The 19,532-nt window shown below is 49.3% G+C and overlaps 1 protein-coding gene across 2 annotated transcripts in view; it reads right to left on the minus strand.

Annotated features, from left to right (window-relative positions):
• Positions 1-19,532, minus strand: part of LOC140369028 (disks large homolog 5-like) — an 84,626-nt gene that overhangs the window by 35,119 nt on the left and 29,975 nt on the right. The window contains exons 8-19 of one of the 2 annotated variants that reach the window (XM_072456233.1): positions 18,955-19,267; positions 17,932-18,162; positions 14,399-14,583; positions 9,606-9,731; positions 8,636-8,768; positions 8,394-8,518; positions 7,677-7,852; positions 6,887-6,990; positions 6,614-6,706; positions 2,825-3,805; positions 2,107-2,203; positions 249-381 (exon numbers count right to left, since the gene is read on the minus strand). In XM_072456233.1, coding sequence (XP_072312334.1) covers positions 249-381; positions 2,107-2,203; positions 2,825-3,805; positions 6,614-6,706; positions 6,887-6,990; positions 7,677-7,852; positions 8,394-8,518; positions 8,636-8,768; positions 9,606-9,731; positions 14,399-14,583; positions 17,932-18,162; positions 18,955-19,267 — 2,697 coding nt within the window. The remainder of the gene's footprint in view (positions 1-248; positions 382-2,106; positions 2,204-2,824; positions 3,806-6,613; positions 6,707-6,886; positions 6,991-7,676; positions 7,853-8,393; positions 8,519-8,635; positions 8,769-9,605; positions 9,732-14,398; positions 14,584-17,931; positions 18,163-18,954; positions 19,268-19,532) is intronic. The other variant, XM_072456234.1, reaches the window with a different exon arrangement.

Raw genomic sequence — 19,532 nt, forward strand, 5'->3', positions numbered from 1 at the left:
GAAGAAGAGACCGGGAGTTTCAGAAGAAGAAGAAGAGAACCAGGGGGTTTCAGAAGAAGAGTCCGGGAGTTGAAGAAGAAGATTCTGCACTTTTGTGATTAGTATTACAGATATTTCATATGTGTCTGTCCAGGGCCGGCTCCAGCACATTTGGTGCCCTAGGCGAGCTACACCCCTGGCGCCCCCCCTAATGATGCAATGATGTCACACGGTAGAGGCCGGTGTGACGTCTGTGTAACTGTGAGTACCTGTACCTCGTGTGGGAGCTGTTGGACGAGGGGCAGCTGTTGTTCTGGACTTCGTGGCTCCAGGCCGTGTACACCGGGTTCCTCATCACCGCGGTAACGGCGGAGCAGGGAGACAGGCCTCTCTGAGCTGGGTCTGGGGGAGGAAACGCATCAAACTAAAAACACGAACACTACAGTGGCAAAGGACACAAATCAGGCTAAAGTCACGTCTCACAAACATATCTGGGGTTGTATTCAGCTTCATTCATGCTCGAGTCATTAATACGTTTTATGAGCCTCAGAAAACACTTCCATAAACCATCATCAGACATCAGCATTTCTGCCAAAAATCACCTTCATTACAACTGCGTGCTTACTTTAGCATGTCAGGGCAAGCTAGCTTTTGTTCATATCCCCATGGTAATTCCCTCTGCTGCCATTAGATGGAGTGCCAACACCAAATCTCAATGAAGGAACGCCTGCTATGTGTGTGCGCTTTTCACTGTATACGTTATTTAAATGATGAAATATTAAACGCAGCACGTTTAAAGGCCAATAACAATATAACAATACAAATAATGTGTAATGTGTTCTTTAACTATGTCGACCGCTAAATATTTTGACATTGATGATTAGATATATCAATTAAAGGGAGGTTCCTGCACGGTTCTTCGCACAATGACACGGCACATGGGGTTATCATGAGGTTGTCATCATGGGGATATCATGGGGTTATCGTGGGGTCATTGTGGGGTCATCATGGGGATTTCATGGGGTTATCGTGGGGTTATCGTGGGGTCATCATGGGGATATCATGGGGATATCGTGGGGTTATTGTGGGGTCATTGTGGGGTCATTGTGGGGTCATCATGGGGATATCATGGGGTTATCATGGGGATATCGTGGGGTTATCGTGGGGTCATTGTGGGGTCATTGTGGGGTCATCATGGGGATATCATGGGGTTATCATGGGGATATCATGGGGTCATCATGGGGCTATCATGGGGTTATCATGGGGATATCATGGGGATATCATGGGGTTATCATGGGGTCATCATGGGGATATCATGGGGTTATCGTGGGGTTATCGTGGGGTTATCGTGGGGTCATTGTGGGGTCATTGTGGGGTCATCATGGGGATATCATGGGGTTATCATGGGGATATCATGGGGCTATCATGGGGTTATCATGGGGTCATCATGGGGATATCATGGGGTTATCATGGGGATATCGTGGGGTTATCATGGGGATATCGTGGGGTTATCGTGGGGTCATTGTGGGGTCATTGTGGGGTCATCATGGGGATATCATGGGGTTATCATGGGGATATCATGGGGTCATCATGGGGCTATCATGGGGTTATCATGGGGCTATCATGGGGATATCATGGGGTTATCATGGGGTCATCATGGGGATATCATGGGGTTATCGTGGGGTCATTGTGGGGTCATCATGGGGTTATCATGAGGTTATCATGGGGATATCATGGGGCTATCATGGGGTTATCATGGGGTTATCATGGGGTTATCATGGGGCTATCATGGGGCTATCATGGGGTTATCATGGGGTTATCATGGGGTTATCATGGGGTTATCATGGGGTTATCATGGGGCTATCATGGGGCTATCATGGGGCTATCATGGGGCTATCATGGGGTTATCATGGGGTTATCATGGGGTTATCATGGGGCTATCATGGGGCTATCATGGGGCTATCATGGGGCTATCATGAGGTCATCATGAGGTCATCATGGGGGTCATCATGGGGTCATCATGGGGTCATCATGGGGGTATCATGGGGTCATCATGGGGGTATCATGGGGGTATCATGGGGTCATCATGGGGGTATCATGGGGTCATCATGGGGTTGGTTGTCTTACGTCCAGAGATGGTGCTGTACCGGGTGTTCCTCGTGGGGGGGAATGGGGACAGGTCTGTGGGTTCGGGCGAGTGCTCGTCGTTGGAGAAACTCTGGACCTGAAGATACAAGAGGACACGTGTGAATATTTATTATGAATATTACTGTTCCACTGTTTTAAATAAAGTAGTTGTATTTTGTACTTTTGCCAATCAATTTCAATGTATCAATGTCTTGAGTCGCCCGCTGATCAAGAGACTAGTTTTACAATTGAAACAAACACAATTTATAGATTTAGAGATTCAGATTTTATATTTTGGACACTTTAAATTGCAAAACGGTTAAATTTAATTTACAATGAACAAAAGACAAAATGAGGATCTCCGTATGTTACAGTTCGATAGTCTCTTTTAAAGGTACTTTTAAAGGTATCGGCATGTGTTCAGTCTTGATTGAAGTACACGTCAAGAGTACACGTCAAGAGTACACGTCCAGAGTACACGTCCAGAGTACACGTCCAGAGTACACGTCAAGAGTACACGTCAAGAGTACACGTCAAGAGTACACGTCAAGAGTACACGTCAAGAGTACACGTCAAGAGTACAGGTCAAGAGTACAGGTCAAGAGTACACGTCCAGAGTACACGTCCAGAGTACACGTCCAGAGAACACGTCCAGAGTACACGTCCAGAGTACACGTCCAGAGTACACGTCCAGAGTACACGTCAGAGTACACGTTACCATGGGGATGGGGATGTGCAGCAGCTTGCCGTTCCTCCCCGTCGCTGGGGCAGACTTGGGCCTGTACGTCCTCACTCGTCGCCCCGGCGTCTCCGCTCGGTGCCTCCCCGTTTCCTCCTCAGCCGCCGCCCGCCCGTCGCCCTTTCCTTCCCCCGGTTCCGCATAGAACTGGTTCCCCGCCCCCTCCGCGTCCCCCTCGTGAGGGGGCACCAGCCCCGTCGGCGACGTGGGCGGCGTCCCCGTTGTTATGGTGGAATCGGAGGCGGAGCTGTTCTGCGGCCGGTGCTGGAATCTGAAGGAATCGCTCCTCGTGGGCGGCGTGGGCGGGGCGTCGGTGATCGAACTCTGCGGCGAATGTTTCGGCGCTTGCAACAAGGAAAGATAATCCAGTTTGGGAACGCCGTCCGGTCGCCTGAAAACGCCCAGGTCGAAGATCGATTTTCTCTGTTTGGGTTTTTTGAAAATGGAGAGGTGCGTGCATTCCGGGATCGCCGCGCAGACCATCACTTTAGGCCATGTCCCGCCGCTGGGATGAGACGGATTCGCTCGATCGTTATTCGCCTGAGGGGGGGCGTGATCTGCCGACACGGGGGTGAACGTGTGCATGGGCCGGTGCGGGGCGTAGTGATCGTGACCGGGTTCTGGAGGACTGTGCGACGAAACGGGCGCGGCCTGATGCGACAGCGAGCGAGAGTGTAAACTGTTGGAGTAAGACGTGCCGCTGTGGCTGCCGTCCCGCTCACGTTCCCGCTCACGTTCCCGCTCACGTTCCCGTTCACGTTCCCGTTCACGTTCCCGTTCACGTTCCCGTTCACGTTCCCGTTCGCAGTTGCAGTTCTCGTTCTGGTTGGGGCAGTTGGATTTGGCGTGCTTGGCGTTGCCGCATCTCCTCCAGTTGCCGTGGAGACGGGACGCGGCCTTTTCGGTGTCGCGGACGATTTCGAAAAACAGACTTTGGCCCGAGCAGCTCTGCGGAAAAATCTGAGGAGAGAAATATGAAAAGAAAGAAAGTTTACACGAAACACTGGAGATACATGGGATACTTGTACTATTCTAGTGCTTTAAACATCATTAAATACAATTCAATTATTTACAACTAAAATAGAGAGTCAGTATTTTTGTTTTTAGTCCTTGTTTATTCATTTTTTAATTCATATTTTTAATGCTAAAAAGGGTTGACATCATAATCATCCATCCATCCATCTTCTGCCGCTTTATCCGGGGCAGCAGTCTGAGCAGGGACTCCCAGACTTCCTTCTCCCCAGACACTTCCTCTAACTCCTCCGGGGGGATCCCGAGGCGTTCCCAGGCCAGCCGAGAGACATAGTCTCTCCAGCGTGTCCTGGGTCTTCCCCGGGGCCTCTTCCCGGTGGGACATGCCTGAAACACCTCCCGAGGGAGGCGCCCAGGAGGCATCCGGAACAGATGCCCGAGCCACCTCAGCTGGAGGAGCAGCGGCTCTACTCCGAGCTCCCCCCGTGTGGCCGAGCTCCTCACCTTATCTCTAAGGGAGCGCCCTGCCACACGGCGGAGGAAACTAATTTCGACCGCTTGTATCCGTGATCTTGTTCTTTCGGTCACTACCCAAAGCTCATGACCATAGGTGAGGTCAGAACGTAGACCGACCGGTAAATAGAGAGCTTTGCCTTTCGGCTCAGCTCCCTCTTTACCACAACGGTCCGATGCAGCGACTGCATCACTGCAGCCGCTGCACCAATCCGCCTGTCGATCTCACGCTCCATCCTTCCCTCACTCGTGAACAAGACCCCGAGATACTTGAACTCCTCCACTTGGGGCAAGGACACCCCACCCACCTGGAGAGGGCAAGCCACCTTTTTCCGGTCGAGAACCATGGCCTCGGATTTGGAGGTGCTGATTCTCATCCCAGCCGCTTCACACTCGGCTTCAAACCGTCCCAGTGCATGTTGCAGGTCCGGGTTTGATGGAGCCATCAGGACAACATCGTCTGCAAACAGCAGAGATGAGATCCTGTGGTCCCCAAACCGGACATCCTCCGACCCCTGACTGCGCCTAGAAATTCTGTCCATAAAAACTATGAACAGAATCGGTGACAAAGGGCAGCCCTGGCGGAGTCCAACATGCACTGGGAACAGGTCTGACTTACTGCCGGCAATGCGAACACAGCTCCTGCTCCGGTCATACAGGGACCGGACAGCCCTGAGCAAAGGGCCCCGGACCCCGTACTCCCGGAGCACCCCCCAAAGGACACCCCGAGGGACACGGTCGAAAGCCTTCTCCAGATCCACAAAGCACATGTGGACTGGTTGGGCAAACTCCCATGAACCCTCGAGCACCCGATGGAGGGTATAGAGCTGGTCCAGTGTTCCACGACCGGGACGAAAACCACTCTGCTCCTCCTGAATCCGAGGTTCGACTATCGGTCGGATTCTCCTCTCCAGTACCTTGGAATAGACCTTACCCGGGAGGCTGAGGAGTGTGATCCCTCTGTAGTTGGAACACACCCTCCGGTTCCCCTTCTTGAACAGAGGGACCACCACCCCGGTCTGCCAGTCCAGAGGCACGGTCCCCGAACGCCACGCGATGTTGCAGAGACGTGTCAACCAAGACAGTCCTACAACATCCAGATACTTTAGATACTCAGGGCGGATCTCATCCACCCCCGGAGCCCTGCCACCGAGGAGTTTGCGAACAACCTCAGTGACTTCAGCTTGGGTGATGGATGAGCCAGCCTCCGAGTCCCCGGTCTCTACTTCCTCTTCGGAAGACGTGACTGAGGGATTAAGGAGATCCTCAAAGTATTCCTTCCACCGTCCGACGACATCCCCAGTCGAGGTCAGCAGGCCTCCACCCGCACCGTAAACGGTGTTGGTGAGACACTGCTTCCCCCTCCTGAGGCGCCGGACGGTTTGCCAGAATTTCTTTGGTGCCGACCGATAGTCCTCGGTCGGCACCATTGGCATTCAATCAAATATTTTAAAACCAAACAAGGACTGCAACAATTAATTAGGTTGTAATTTGATAATCGTGATCGTTACTGTAGCGACTCTAAAACACTTAAGACCTTTTTATCACCAAGACTGTGGCATTATTCACTCAAAATGTCCAAAAAGAATAAAGGATTTAAATTTTTCATCAATAATACACTTTATTATTAATACAAATAATAAAAATAAAAAAATTACCGTACTTTAAAATAGAAAAATAAATAAAGAAAAAATAAATAACACTACACTTTATTAATCAAAAAGAAACAGAAAAAAATTTAAAAGGAGGGAAAATTATAAAATAATAACAAAAATAATAAAATTGCAATAACAAAAACACTTTAAAAGAAGGAGGAAAAGTAATGAAAATAATAACAAAATAACAAAAATAATAAAATAGCAATAATAAAAACATGTCAAAAGAGGGAGGGAAAATAATCATAAAATCGTAATAATAATATAACAAATAATAAAATAGCAATAACAAAAGCACTTAAAAAAGAGGGAGGGAAAATAATAATACAATTTAAAACAAATAATTAATACTACTAAACTTTATTCAGAAATATTCTCTACTGGAGCTAGAACGGTCGACACATGTTCAGCCTTGATTTGTGTCGTTCAACTTGACCGTTATACATTATTTAGCCTGTTAGTCATTCCTTTGCATTCAGTACTTTTTGCCGTCTTGAATTTCAAAACATCCACAGTTCGATGTTTGAAGTTTGTGAACAATGTGAGTGGATTTGAGCCCAATACAAAAAGGAGAGTTCTGACCGCTCTGACCGCAGGATCCAAACACCAGATTTATGTTGAGTTTTACCTTTGCGAGCGAGACACTGAGCGCGTCGCGACAGCTCCTTAAAAGGGCTTCACACTCGGACAGAGACTTGTTATCCAGCGTTATTCCGTTTATCTGTGAAAACAGTGATGGATTATGGTTCAATTATAACTCTTTTCTCTTTTTCATAACAGCATTTTTCTGTCTGACGAACATAACGTAAGAGAATATGAGAAAAGGTTGGATACGGTTTGGTGTAATGCACATTTTGAGCACAGGGGGGCACCGGACGACGCTCGGATTGGAGTTACTCACGGCTAACAGTCTGTCCCCGATGGTCAGAGCTCCTTCTCGCGCTGCTGGGCTCCCGGGGGCCAACGTGGCAACAAACACTCCACTTTCTAAACCGATTCCACTTTCTGAAAAATGAACAAAAGCAGTTGTTTTCGCACATTTTTTAAACATCCCGGAAAAATGTAAACAACACTTGAAATACTTTCTATTCTATTCTATTCTATAATTGAATATGATCATACAATTCAGAAATGTATAACTGAAATATACCGTCAACCGTATTTATGCTTTTGTTTGTGGTCCTTGTTTATTTATTTTTTATTACTATTTTTATGTATTAAAAAAAAAAAAGGTTCAAATCTTAGTCAAACAAGGACTGCAACGATTTATCAACTAAATATATATTTCAATAAATTGTGACATTAGATGGGTTTTGGCCCAGTGTTTGCTGGGTAATTTCCAAGTGTGATGTCATCAACTACAAACAGGAAGTGAAATGATAAATCTTCAAAATGTGCAATTCTGTGATCAATTTTTATTTCATTTTTTCAGCAAAATTCTAAATATATTCATCTTAACTGCAGTTTAGTTCAATGAGTCGTCCGACCTGTAGGGGGCGCTTTAAGGAACAGACAGGAAACCCATTTCAATAGCATAAAAAAGTGTTATAATGTGTATAACGTTACGCTGTTGTTTTGCACTAGTTCTTCTGAAACTGCCATGAAAGGTCAAAGTTTGTCCTTTTTATTGTGTTTTATAGAGGTAATGGTTTGGACACCAGCTTTAGCTTTAGCGCTAAACGCGTCCCCACCTTTGCTTCCGGCCAGGCTGATCTGAACGGGTGTGACGACACGTCCTCCCATCGACTTCCTCCTGCGCACGACCATATTGAGCACGCCTTCCCCGCTCAGCACCGCCCTGATCACCTGCTTCCTGTCCTTATTGGTCAGGTCCACGTCGTTCACCTTCAACAGCCAATCGTTCACTCTGCCAGGGAGAAAACACACAAAATCACAGCGCGAAACATTACGATAGCACCTTGATAGCGGCTCGATAGCGGCTCGTTCACCGCTCGATAGCGGCTCGATAGCGCCTCGATAGTGGCTTGTTCGCGGCTCAATAGCGCCTCTATAGCAGTTTTTTCGCGGCTCGATAGCGCCTCGATAGTGCCTCGATAGTGGCTTTTTCGCGGCTCGATAGCGCCTCGATAGTGCCTCGATAGTGGCTTTTTCGCGGCTCGATAGCGCCTCGATAGTGCCTCGATAGTGGCTTTTTCGCGGCTCGATAGCGCCTCGATAGTGGCTTTTTCGCGGCTCGATAGCGCCTCGATAGTGCCTCGATAGTGGCTTTTTTGCGGCTCGATAGCGCCTTGATGGCGCCTCGATAGCGCCTCTATAGCGTCTCGATAGCAGCTTTTTGCGGCTCGATAGCGGCTCGATAGCGCCTCGATAGCGCCTCGATAGCGGCTTTTTTGCGGCTCGATAGCGCCTCGATAGCGTCTCGATAGCGCCTCGATAGCGGTTCGTACCTAAGTCTTCCTTCCGCGATACTTCCTTTGTCCACTTTGCTCACGAAAACGCCACAATCTCCCAGTAAATACGGGTCGTTCACGCCGTCCGCGATGTCGAACCCGAGCGCCTTCAAATCCATGTCCTGGAAAAGAAGAAAAATACGGGACAACTCTTTAGACCAGTGATCGTTCAGGTCACAATATAAATGGTAAGAACAAGAAGGTAATGGTCAACACGAGTGACAGTAACGTGTCCTCACCCTTTGCTTCTCCAGCTCCACCACCTCCGTCTCCCACTCGATGGAGTCGGTGTCGATGGCCGAGTCGTGCGAGCTGTGCGCCATGAGCTGATGGAAGCGCGCCTCCTTCTCCAGCTGGTTCTCCATCTTTTCTCTAACACCACAAATGCACACGTTTAACTGTGAGGGAAAGTGTTCACCGCGCCCGGGACGTAGAACCCCTGCAGTGACACAATGGGTGGATACTTTCACACAGAAGTGAAGAAGTCAAGGGCTGGGCTCACATGACAACGGACATATTTACGAATCGCTGCCAAACTTGTTGCTAATGTTCTCTACTAGCAAAGAACATTTTTATAATAGTTGTGGAACTTTTTCATTATACATTATATATAAATCGGTCAGCAACTTTAATCATTGTTATATTCTGGTGAATCGCAATTATTTTAAGATTATTGTGAAGCAAAATGTCAATATCGTCCCATTTCGAGCTAAAAATGGGACAAAACATGGCAAAAGTCACATAATTTATAGCAAGATATCATTAATTAATACATTGTTTTTCTGTTTTCCAATGTAGCTGCATAAATGTATCTAGTAGGTAATTATTGTATGTAAAATTATTGTAATATATATGGTCAATAACACAGTTTGTCCACTAGATGGCTCCCAAGATCAGATATCGACTCGAACATGTTCCAAGTATTGGAAAAGTAAAAAATATATCTACTGAAAAACTGTAAAAAATAAAAGAAAGAGAAAAAATTACTAAATAAAAATGAAAAAATAAAATGAAAAATAAATATAAAATAAATATGAACTAAATATAAATATTATAAATCAATAAATGAAAAAGAAATATAAATAATAATAAATATAATAATAAATAATAAAATTAATGAATAATAAATAACATAAAATAAAAATAAAATACTGGTCACAATTCTGGCCCATTTAATGCCAGTATTTGAGCAGTAAAATGACTCATTACTTGATCTCCTTGAGCTCTCGGGCTGCGTTGTTCTTGTGCTTCCTCGTGTCGTCCAGGTTTCTCAAAGCGTCGGCCAAATCGCTCACGGCTCGGTCTCGTTCCCTCCGCAGATTGTCACACAGCGTCCTGGAGCGACCACAATACAATTGCACGTTTAGAAGTGGCACATATATTCTACAAGAGAACGTCAAAAAAAGTACTGAAGACACATTTCAAACATCAGGTTCATTGCCAAACGCTCGATGAGAAAAAAGAATCTGCACTTCCTCTTCCTCTGGAGTTTGTGGAGTTGTTTAGAAGTGACACAGAGGAAGAAGAATTCAATGGATTTAGTGATTTGGGGTAAAACTGATGCTTTGCTAAACTTGTTAGCATGTTCTTTATGCTATAGTTATCTGAATAACTGTTCATATGTTACGCTAACATACCAGACACTTACCACAGTTCTGTCTGTGCCTCATGTAGCTGAAGGTGTTAGCGTTAGCATACGTCATGTAGCTGAAGGTGTTAGCGTTAGCATACGTCATGTAGCTGAAGGTGTTAGCGTTAGCATACGTCATGTAGCTGAAGGTGTTAGCGTTAGCATACGTCATGTAGCTGAAGGTGTTAGCGTTAGCATACGTCATGTAGCTGTAGGTGTTAGCGTTAGCATGAGTCATGTAGCTGAAGGTGTTAGCATTAGCATACGTCATGTAGCTGAAGGTGTTAGCATTAGCATACGTCATGTAGCTGTAGGTGTTAGCGTTAGCATACGTCATGTAGCTGAAGGTGTTAGCGTTAGCATACGTCATGTAGCTGAAGGTGTTAGCGTTAGCATACGTCATGTAGCTGAAGGTGTTAGCGTTAGCATACGTCATGTAGCTGTAGGTGTTAGCGTTAGCATACGTACACCTATTCACCATGTTCTCTCATCTGTTATTTTAAACTGCATTTCAAGATGAAATGTCTGTTCTTGGTCTTGGATTTTATCAAATAAATTTCCCCAAAAGTGCGACTTATACTCCAGTGAGACTTATATATGTGTTTTTCTTCTCCATTATGCATTTTTTGGCTGGTGAGACTTATACTCCAGTGAGACTTATATACGTTTTTTTCTTCTCCATTATGCATTTTTTAGCTGGTGCGACTTATACTACGGAAAACACAGTGCATATTCTTGCTTCCAAACGTAGTCAAGAAAAAGTCAAATGTGCTGCTTCTTCAGTACACTTCTTTTATTTTTTTGCACTTTCCTCCACAACTGTAAGAACTTTCATCTAAAAGCTCAAAACACTATATATAATCTTCCAACTCCTCCTTGAACCGACACCTTAACGTGGTGGAGGGGTTTGAGTGCCCGAATGATCCCGGGAGCTATGTTGTCGGGGGCTTCATGCCCCTGGTAGGGTCTCCCAAGGCAAACAGGTCCTAGGTGACGGGTCAGACAAAGATCGGTTCAGAAGCCTCTTATGACGACGACACAATCAAGGCAGTTCACGTCGCCCGGATCGGCGTCACCGGGGCCCCATCCTGGAGCCAGGCCTGGGATGGGTGCTCCATGGCGAGCGCCTGGTGGCCGGGTCTTACCCCACGGGGCCCGGGCGGGCACAGCCCGAAAGAGCGACGTGGGGCCGCCCTCCCGTGGGCCCACCACCCGCAGGAGGATCCATAAGGGGCCGGTGCAGAGAGATCTGGGCGGCAGTCGACGGCAGGGGCCTCGGTGACCAGATCTCCAGACACAGAGACTAACTCTGGGGACATGGAATGTCACCTCGCTGGGGGGGAAAGAGCCTGAGCTTGTGCGGGAGGTTGAGCGATACCGACTAGATATAGTCGGCCTCACCTCCACGCACAGTTTGGGCTCTGGAACCCATCTCCTCGAGAGGGGCTGGACGCTCCACTTCTCTGGTGTTGCCCGCGGGGAGAGGCGGCGGGCTGGTGTGGGCTTGCTGATAGCCCCTCAGCTCAGCCGCCACGTGTTGGAGTTTACCCCGGTGAACGAGAGGGTCGCGTCCCTCCGCCTTCGGGTGGGGGACAGGTCTCTCACTGTTGTGGCGGCCTACGGGCCGAACAGCAGTGCAGAGTACCCGGCCTTCTTGGAGTCCTTGGGAGGGGTACTGGACAGTGCACCGACCGGGGACTCCGTTGTTCTACTGGGGGACTTCAACGCCCACGTGGGCAATGACAGTGACACCTGGAGAGGGGTGATCGGGAAGAACGGCTTCCCCGATCTGAACCCGAGCGGTGTTCAGTTATTGGACTTCTGTGCTAGCCACGGATTGTCCATAACGAACACCATGTTCAAGCACAAGGGTGTCCATCAGTGCACGTGGCACCAGGACACCCTAGGCCGGAGGTCAATGATCGACTTAGTTGTCGTGTCATCAGACCTCCGGCCGCGTGTCTTGGACACTCGGGTGAAGAGAGGGGCAGAGTTGTCAACCGATCACCACCTGGTGGTGAGTTGGATCCGCTGGCGGAGGAGGAAGCCGGACAGACTTGGCAGACCCAAGCGCATTGTGAGGGTCTGTTGGGAACGTCTAGTGGAGCCCTCTGTCAGTAGGGTATTCAACTCGCACCTCCGGGAGAGCTTCTCCCATGTCCCGGGGGAGGCTGGGGACATTGAGTCCGAGTGGACCATGTTCTCCGCCTCCATTGTTGATGCGGCTGCTCGGAGCTGTGGTCGCAAGGTCTCCGGTGCCTGTCGTGGCGGCAACCCCCGAACCCGGTGGTGGACACCGGAAGTAAGGGATGCCGTCAGACTAAAGAAGGAGGCCTATCAGGCCACTCTGGCTTGTAGGTCTCCGGAGGTCATCGACGGGTATCGGCAGGCCAAGCGAGCCGCAGCTCGTGCTGTCGCAGAGGCAAAAACCCGGGCCTGGGAGGAGTTCGGGGAGGCCATGGAGGAGGACTATCGGTCGGCACCAAAGAAATTCTGGCAAACCGTCCGGCGCCTCAGGAAGGGGAAGCAGTGTCTCACAAACACCGTTTACGGTGCGGGTGGAGGCCTGCTGACCTCGACTGGGGATGTCGTCGGACGGTGGAAGGAATACTTTGAGGATCTCCTTAATCCCTCAGTCACGTCTTCCGAAGAGGAAGTAGAGACCGGGGACTCGGAGGCTGGCTCATCCATCACTCAAGCTGAAGTCACTGAGGTTGTCCGCAAACTCCTCGGTGGCAGGGCTCCGGGGGTGGATGAGATCCGCCCTGAGTACCTAAAGTATCTGGATGTTGTAGGACTGTCTTGGTTGACACGTCTCTGCAACATCGCGTGGCGTTCGGGGACCATGCCTCTGGACTGGCAGACCGGGGTGGTGGTCCCTCTGTTCAAGAAGGGGGACCGGAGGGTGTGTTCCAACTACAGAGGGATCACACTCCTCAGCCTCCCGGGTAAGGTCTATTCCAAGGTACTGGAGAGGAGAATCCGACCGATAGTCGAACCTCGGATTCAGGAGGAGCAGAGTGGTTTTCGTCCCGGTCGTGGAACACTGGACCAGCTCTATACCCTCCATCGGGTGCTCGAGGGTTCATGGGAGTTTGCCCAACCAGTCCACATGTGCTTTGTGGATCTGGAGAAGGCTTTTGACCGTGTCCCTCGGGGTGTCCTTTGGGGGGTGCTCCGGGAGTACGGGGTCCGGGGCCCTTTGCTCAGGGCTGTCCGGTCCCTGTATGACCGGAGCAGGAGCTGTGTTCGCATTGCCGGCAGTAAGTCAGACCTGTTCCCAGTGCATGTTGGACTCCGCCAGGGCTGCCCTGTGTCACCGGTTCTGTTCATAATTTTTATGGACAGAATTTCTAGGCGCAGTCAGGGGTTGGAGGGGGTCCGGTTTGGGGACCACAGGATCTCATCTCTGCTGTTTGCAGACGATGTTGTCCTGATGGCTCCATCAAACCCGGACCTGCAACATGCACTGGGACGGTTTGCAGCCGAGTGTGAAGCGGCTGGGATGAGAATCAGCACCTCCAAATCCGAGGCCATGGTTCTCGACCGGAAAAAGGTGGCTTGCCCTCTCCAGGTGGGTGGGGTGTCCTTGCCCCAAGTGGAGGAGTTCAAGTATCTCGGGGTCTTGTTCACGAGTGAGGGAAGGATGGAGCGTGAGATCGACAGGCGGATCGGTGCAGCGGCTGCAGTGATGCAGTCGCTGCATCGGACCGTTGTGGTAAAGAGGGAGCTGAGCCGAAAGGCAAAGCTCTCTATTTACCGGTCGGTCTACGTTCCTGACCTCACCTATGGTCATGAGCTTTGGGTAGTGACCGAAAGAACAAGATCGCGGATACAAGCGGTCGAAATGAGTTTCCTCCGCCGGGTGGCTGGGCGCTCCCTTAGAGATAAGGTGAGGAGCTCGGCCACACGGGGGGAGCTCGGAGTAGAGCCGCTGCTCCTCCACGTCGAGAGGAGCCAGCTGAGGTGGCTCGGGCATCTGTTCCGGATGCCTCCTGGGCGCCTCCCTCGGGAGGTGTTTCAGGCATGTCCCACCGGGAAGAGGCCCCGGGGAAGACCCAGGACACGCTGGAGAGACTATGTCTCTCGGCTGGCCTGGGAACGCCTCGGGATCCCCCCGGAGGAGTTAGAGGAAGTGTCTGGGGAGAAGGAAGTCTGGGAGTCCCTGCTCAGACTGCTGCCCCCGCGACCCGGCCCCGGATAAAGCGGCAGAAGATGGATGGATGGATGGATGGATAATCTTCCAAGTCACACGTTAGCTCTGTGGAGAGGCGAGGCCGCTAACAGAACACACGTCTTTCCAAGGTATTTTTTCTTAGCAGTAACTCAAACGTTCGAGGCAGAGCAGGGGAATCTCTGGAGTTCCCGTTACCGTATGCTCTCCCGCTCGGCCACGATCTTGTCCCGCTCCTGAAAGGCCCAGTCGCGTCTGCACTTGGCGACCTCGGCCTCCTGCAGCCCGTCCTTCAGCTCCTGGGAGATGGCCTCGTACTGTTTCCTCAGCGTCTCCATCTCTTTGTCGGCGCGCTCCATGTCCAGAGTCGCAGAGTCTTGTTTCTGAGGAAGACGAGGGGAAAAGTGGAAAAATGTCATGATTAAAAAATATACATGTACAAGAAAAATGTATTAGTTTTCTCAACCATAAGTATAAAAGGCAATTCTGGGTGGAACAAAAATGTATCGATTATTTTTAGATTTTTTGAGAGAGGAAATAATGAGAATATTAGTTTTACGTTTAGGCTGCCCCAAATAAAGTGTCTGTTTGCAGTAACCCGACCCAACATTTTTCAAGTGGGTTGGTCGGTAGGTAAAACCTTAATTTTTTACTTTGAAGGCAAAAAAAAAAATCTAAATGTTGCCATTTTTTGACTCCGAGTGACCGCCAGGGGTCGGGCTTCAACAGTTCAGGGGTCAGGCTTCAACAGTTCAGGGGTCAGGCTTCAACAGTCCAGGGGTCAGGCTTCAACAGTCCAGGGGTCAGGCTTCAACAGTCCAGGGGTCAGGCTTCAACAGTCCAGGGGTCAGGCTTCAACAGTCCAGGGGTCAGGCTTCAACAGTTCAGGGGTCAGGCTTCAACAGTCCGGGGGTCAGGCTTCAACAGTCCAGGGGTCAGGCTTCAACAGTTCAGGGGTCAGGCTTCAACAGTCCAGGGGTCAGGCTTCAACAGTCCAGGGGTCGGGCTTCAACAGTCCAGGGGTCAAGCTTCAACAGTCCAGGGGTCGGGCTTCAACAGTCCAGGGGTCAGAGGCTTCAACAGTCCAGGGGTCAGAGGCTTCAACAGTCCAGGCGTCAGAGGCTTCAACAGTCCAGGGGTCAGAGGCTTCAACAGTCCAGGGGTCAGAGGCTTCAACAGTCCAGGCGTCAGAGGCTTCAACAGTCCAGGGGTCAGAGGCTTCAACAGTCCAGGGGTCAGAGGCTTCAACAGTCAATGACTAATTAAATGTATTGCTTAAAAGAGCAAAGTTAAGTCTTATTGTAATATTTTGTGGACGATTTGCAGACGCTTATATTTTGTGTCAACTGATTCACAATTTTGAAATAAAATAAATAAAATAAATAAAATAAATAAAATAAATAAAATAAATAAAATATCAAATAAAACCAAAAATGTATACATAAAATCAGAATATATTTTAAAAAAATTAAAAATGTATTTTTAATAATTATTATGTAAAATGTTATTTGTATATACATAAGTATTGTGTACATTTCCCCCGTCACCACAGAAACAGAGATTCTCCAGGTTGGGCCCAGTGCAGGCAGCATCATAAAAAGCCCGTTATTTAAAATGCAGCGTCCTTTTCTCCATAAATAAACTCATTATATTTACAAAGCAGCTCTGATTGAGGGTTGTGGCTCAGACGCATTGAAACGTCCCACATCAAGGCTCCGCCTCATGCGTCTCTGTTTTAGCCCGGCAAAACCCTTCCTTCCAACACCGGCCGTCTAATTATATTTTTTGGATACGCTGCGATTTTTGTGCACGTCAAAGTCCAAAAAAGGCCATTTTACTGAGTCTGGAGGTAATTCCCTAATGCAGTGTTAAACATAGACTTTTAGGGCAATTAATCTGGCAAAGTGCGTCGTGGAAAAACGTGAGGAAAAATCAATGAGTGGAACACGAGCCAGATGGAGATAACTTGACATGAGGAGGAGGGATGACGGACACGGGGGGAATAAATCAGGCTCTGTATTTGTAAATCTGGAGCGTTTGGAACAGCTTCTGACGAGAGTTCAATGGAAATAAAGCATTTCATAAAGTCACAATGTGAACATGGCTGTGGTTTCTATGACAACTACAGTTTATAGACGCGTGGCTCTAGGGTTCCCGGCGTGCTCTGGCCATCTCTCTAGGGCAGGGGTGGGCAAACTACGGCCTGCGGGCCACATACGGCCCGTTTGTCTTTATAATCCGGCCCGCCAAACATGCCAAGTAATATTTTTTTTTGCCCTTAGGCATCTGTCTGCACTTTCTGCACACAGAAAAGTGATTTTAGGCTCAATTGATTTAATTCAAAAACATTTTTTTTTTTCACATCAATGATCGCAGGCCGGCCTTCCGCTACTTGCCTGGATTAGAATATGGCCCTCGGAGGAAATAATTGCCCATCCCTGCTCTAGTGGTTCTGGGGCTCTAGTGGTTCTGGGGCTCTAGTGGTTCTGGGGCCCTCTCTAGGGGCTCTAGTGGTTCTGGGGCCCTCTCTAGGGGCTCTAGTGGTTCTGGGGCTCTAGTGGTTCTGGGGGGCTCTAGTGGTTCTGGGGCTCTAGGGGTTCTGCGGCTCTAGGGGTTCTGGGGCCCTCTCTAGGGGCTCTAGTGGTTCTGGGGCTCTAGTGGTTCTGGGGCTCTAGTGGTTCTGGGGCTCTAGTGGTTCTGGGGCTCTAGTGGTTCTGGGGCTCTAGTGGTTCTGGGGCTCTAGGGGTTCTGGGGCCCTCTCTAGGGGCTCTAGTGGTTCTGGGGCCCTCTCTAGGGGCTCTAGTGGTTCTGGGGCTCTAGTGGTTCTGGGGCTCTAGTGGTTCTGGGGCTCTAGTGGTTCTGGGGCTCTAGGGGTTCTGGGGCCCTCTTTAGGGGCTCTAGTGGTTCTGGGGCTCTAGTGGTTCTGGGGCTCTAGTGGTTCTGGGGCTCTAGTGGTTCTGGGGCTCTAGTGGTTCTGGGGCTCTAGGGGTTCTGGGGCCCTCTTTAGGGGCTCTAGGGGTTCTGGGGCCCTCTCTAGGGGCTCTAGTGGTTCTGGGGCCCTCTCTAGGGGCTCTAGTGGTTCTGGGGCCCTCTCTAGGGGCTCTAGTGGTTCTGGGGCTCTAGTGGTTCTGGGGCTCTAGTGGTTCTGGGGCTCTAGTGGTTCTGGGGCTCTAGTGGTTCTGGGGCTCTAGGGGTTCTGGGGCCCTCTTTAGGGGCTCTAGTGGTTCTGGGGCTCTAGTGGTTCTGGGGCTCTAGTGGTTCTGGGGCTCTACGGTCCTATGTGAGCAGATGACGTCACCCAAACAAAAAAGGAACCGTGTGCAGCCTGAGCTGTTATTGGTTTTGTAGTTTTTATTGGTTTTCATGTTTCTTTGTCGTGCGTTGGCTTTGGCTGACGTCAGATGAAATACGCACTGGAAATGTACCATCTCCAATCAAACTGGTTTAGAACTGGACCAATGGTAAACCAGATGAAGCAGAGTCGACCAAACATGGTGCAGTACCTGTCTGGCCGTGCAGTACCTGTCTGGCCGTGCAGTACCTGTCTGGCCGTGCAGTAACTGTCTGGCCGTGCAGTAACTGTCTGGCCGTGCAGTAACTGTCTGGCCGTGCAGTAACTGTCTGGCCGTGCAGTAACTGTCTGGCCGTGCAGTAACTGTCTGGCCGTGCAGTACCTGTCTGGCCGTGCAGTACCTGTCTGGCCGTGCAGTACCTGTCTGGCCGTGCAGTACCTGTCTGGCCGTGTAGTACTCCCGCAGCAGCGTGTCCCTCTGGACGATGGCCTCGGTCCTCTCTTTGCGGGCCACGTCCCGCTCTTCCCGCGCCGTCTCGATGTCTTTGCAGGCCTCGCTCAGCTCCTTCTGGGCCTCAGCCTTGTCCTTCACCTCGTGGCAGTACTTCTCCAGGAGCTCGTTCTTCTCGCAGATGGCGCGGTCCCGGTCCACCAGTGCAGACGACAGCTCCTGAGACGGGCGGGACAAAAGACAGGGATTTTTTTTGGACGCTGACAGACTTCCTGGTCTTTGTGCAAAGTGGTAAATTGCATCGTGGAGTGAGCTGACGATGAGTTTAATCTGCCTTTTTACTTGTGAATACCCCAGAAACACAAACCATTTCCGCTAACTTACTCTGTACCTTATCATTATGGCTGGTGCCCCATTTAAACAATTATAATTGAATGAAAAAGATTGGTCGACTAAGATTCCACCAACCGATTAATCGACTAAATGACATACAGCCCAATAAATTATGCTCTAGTTTAAAAGGGCCTATGACAGTTTATGATTTTCTAATTTTGACTTTATTTGTGTATTTATACATTTAAATTATAGTTTTACACCAATTTAGCAGGTATTTGTGAAAAAAAAACTTCAAAAACACTAGCAACACTCAGAATTTACAGAATTTACACAAAATAAACAACTTTATTGACTCTCTAAACATGAATTCAACAAAATAAAGTCGCTCTCATATATTTTTAATTGTGACATTAGATGAGTTTTGGCCCAGTGTTTGCTGGGTAATTTCCTAGTGTGATGTCATCAATTACAAACAGGAAGTGAAATTATAAACCTAAAAAAAATGTGCTATTCTGTGATAACATTTTTACAACTTTTAGCAAAATTCAAACTATACCTATTTAACCGATTTTGAGTTCGAGTCGTCAGACCTGTAGGGGGCGCTTTAATCTTAGAGCTGAATCAGACCGAAAAGCGCATGTTTAGCTCCCCGTTTGCCTGTGTCGTCTCTCTCACCTGTCTGAGCGCCTCCATCTCCTCGTTGGCCACGCGTCGCTCTGACGAGGTGTTCTTCAGCCGGGCCTGGGCCGCCTCCAGCCCGGTGGTCAGGCGGTCCACCTCCTTGATGACCTGGTCGCGCTCGCTCATGATCAGCCGGTACTCGCGCATGACCGAGTCGCGCTCCTCTTTGTGCTTGTCGCAGTCCTTCAGCGCCTTCAGCTGCTGCGTCTTCAGCCGGGTGGTCTCGGACTGGAGGCGCTCCATCTCCCGCTGGAGCTCCTTGTACTGGGCGGCGGCCTTGGACAGCTCCTGCTGCGTGGAGTCGAACCTGGGACCGAAAACCCAGAGCGTCAACGGCAACGGTCAGAGTCGGATTCTAACGCCGACTAAAACTAGCATCAAAGCTAAGACCAACGATTAAATAAAAGCACACAGAACCAGGACGGACCTTTTCTGAACAGTTTGAGAATGATCTAAACCTTTATCTTCAGTTATTTTTTGTTGAAAATGTCTTCCAAAAAAATGGATGACACAAAATGTACCGACAATCAAACATTAGTCAGACATGATATTGGATATTAGAAAAAAAGAAG

Source organism: Eucyclogobius newberryi, unplaced genomic scaffold (genome assembly GCF_026437365.1).
Source record: "Eucyclogobius newberryi isolate DKJ021-1_F unplaced genomic scaffold, fEucNew1.0.hap1 SCAF_20, whole genome shotgun sequence".
Classification (NCBI taxonomy): domain Eukaryota; kingdom Metazoa; phylum Chordata; class Actinopteri; order Gobiiformes; family Gobiidae; genus Eucyclogobius; species Eucyclogobius newberryi.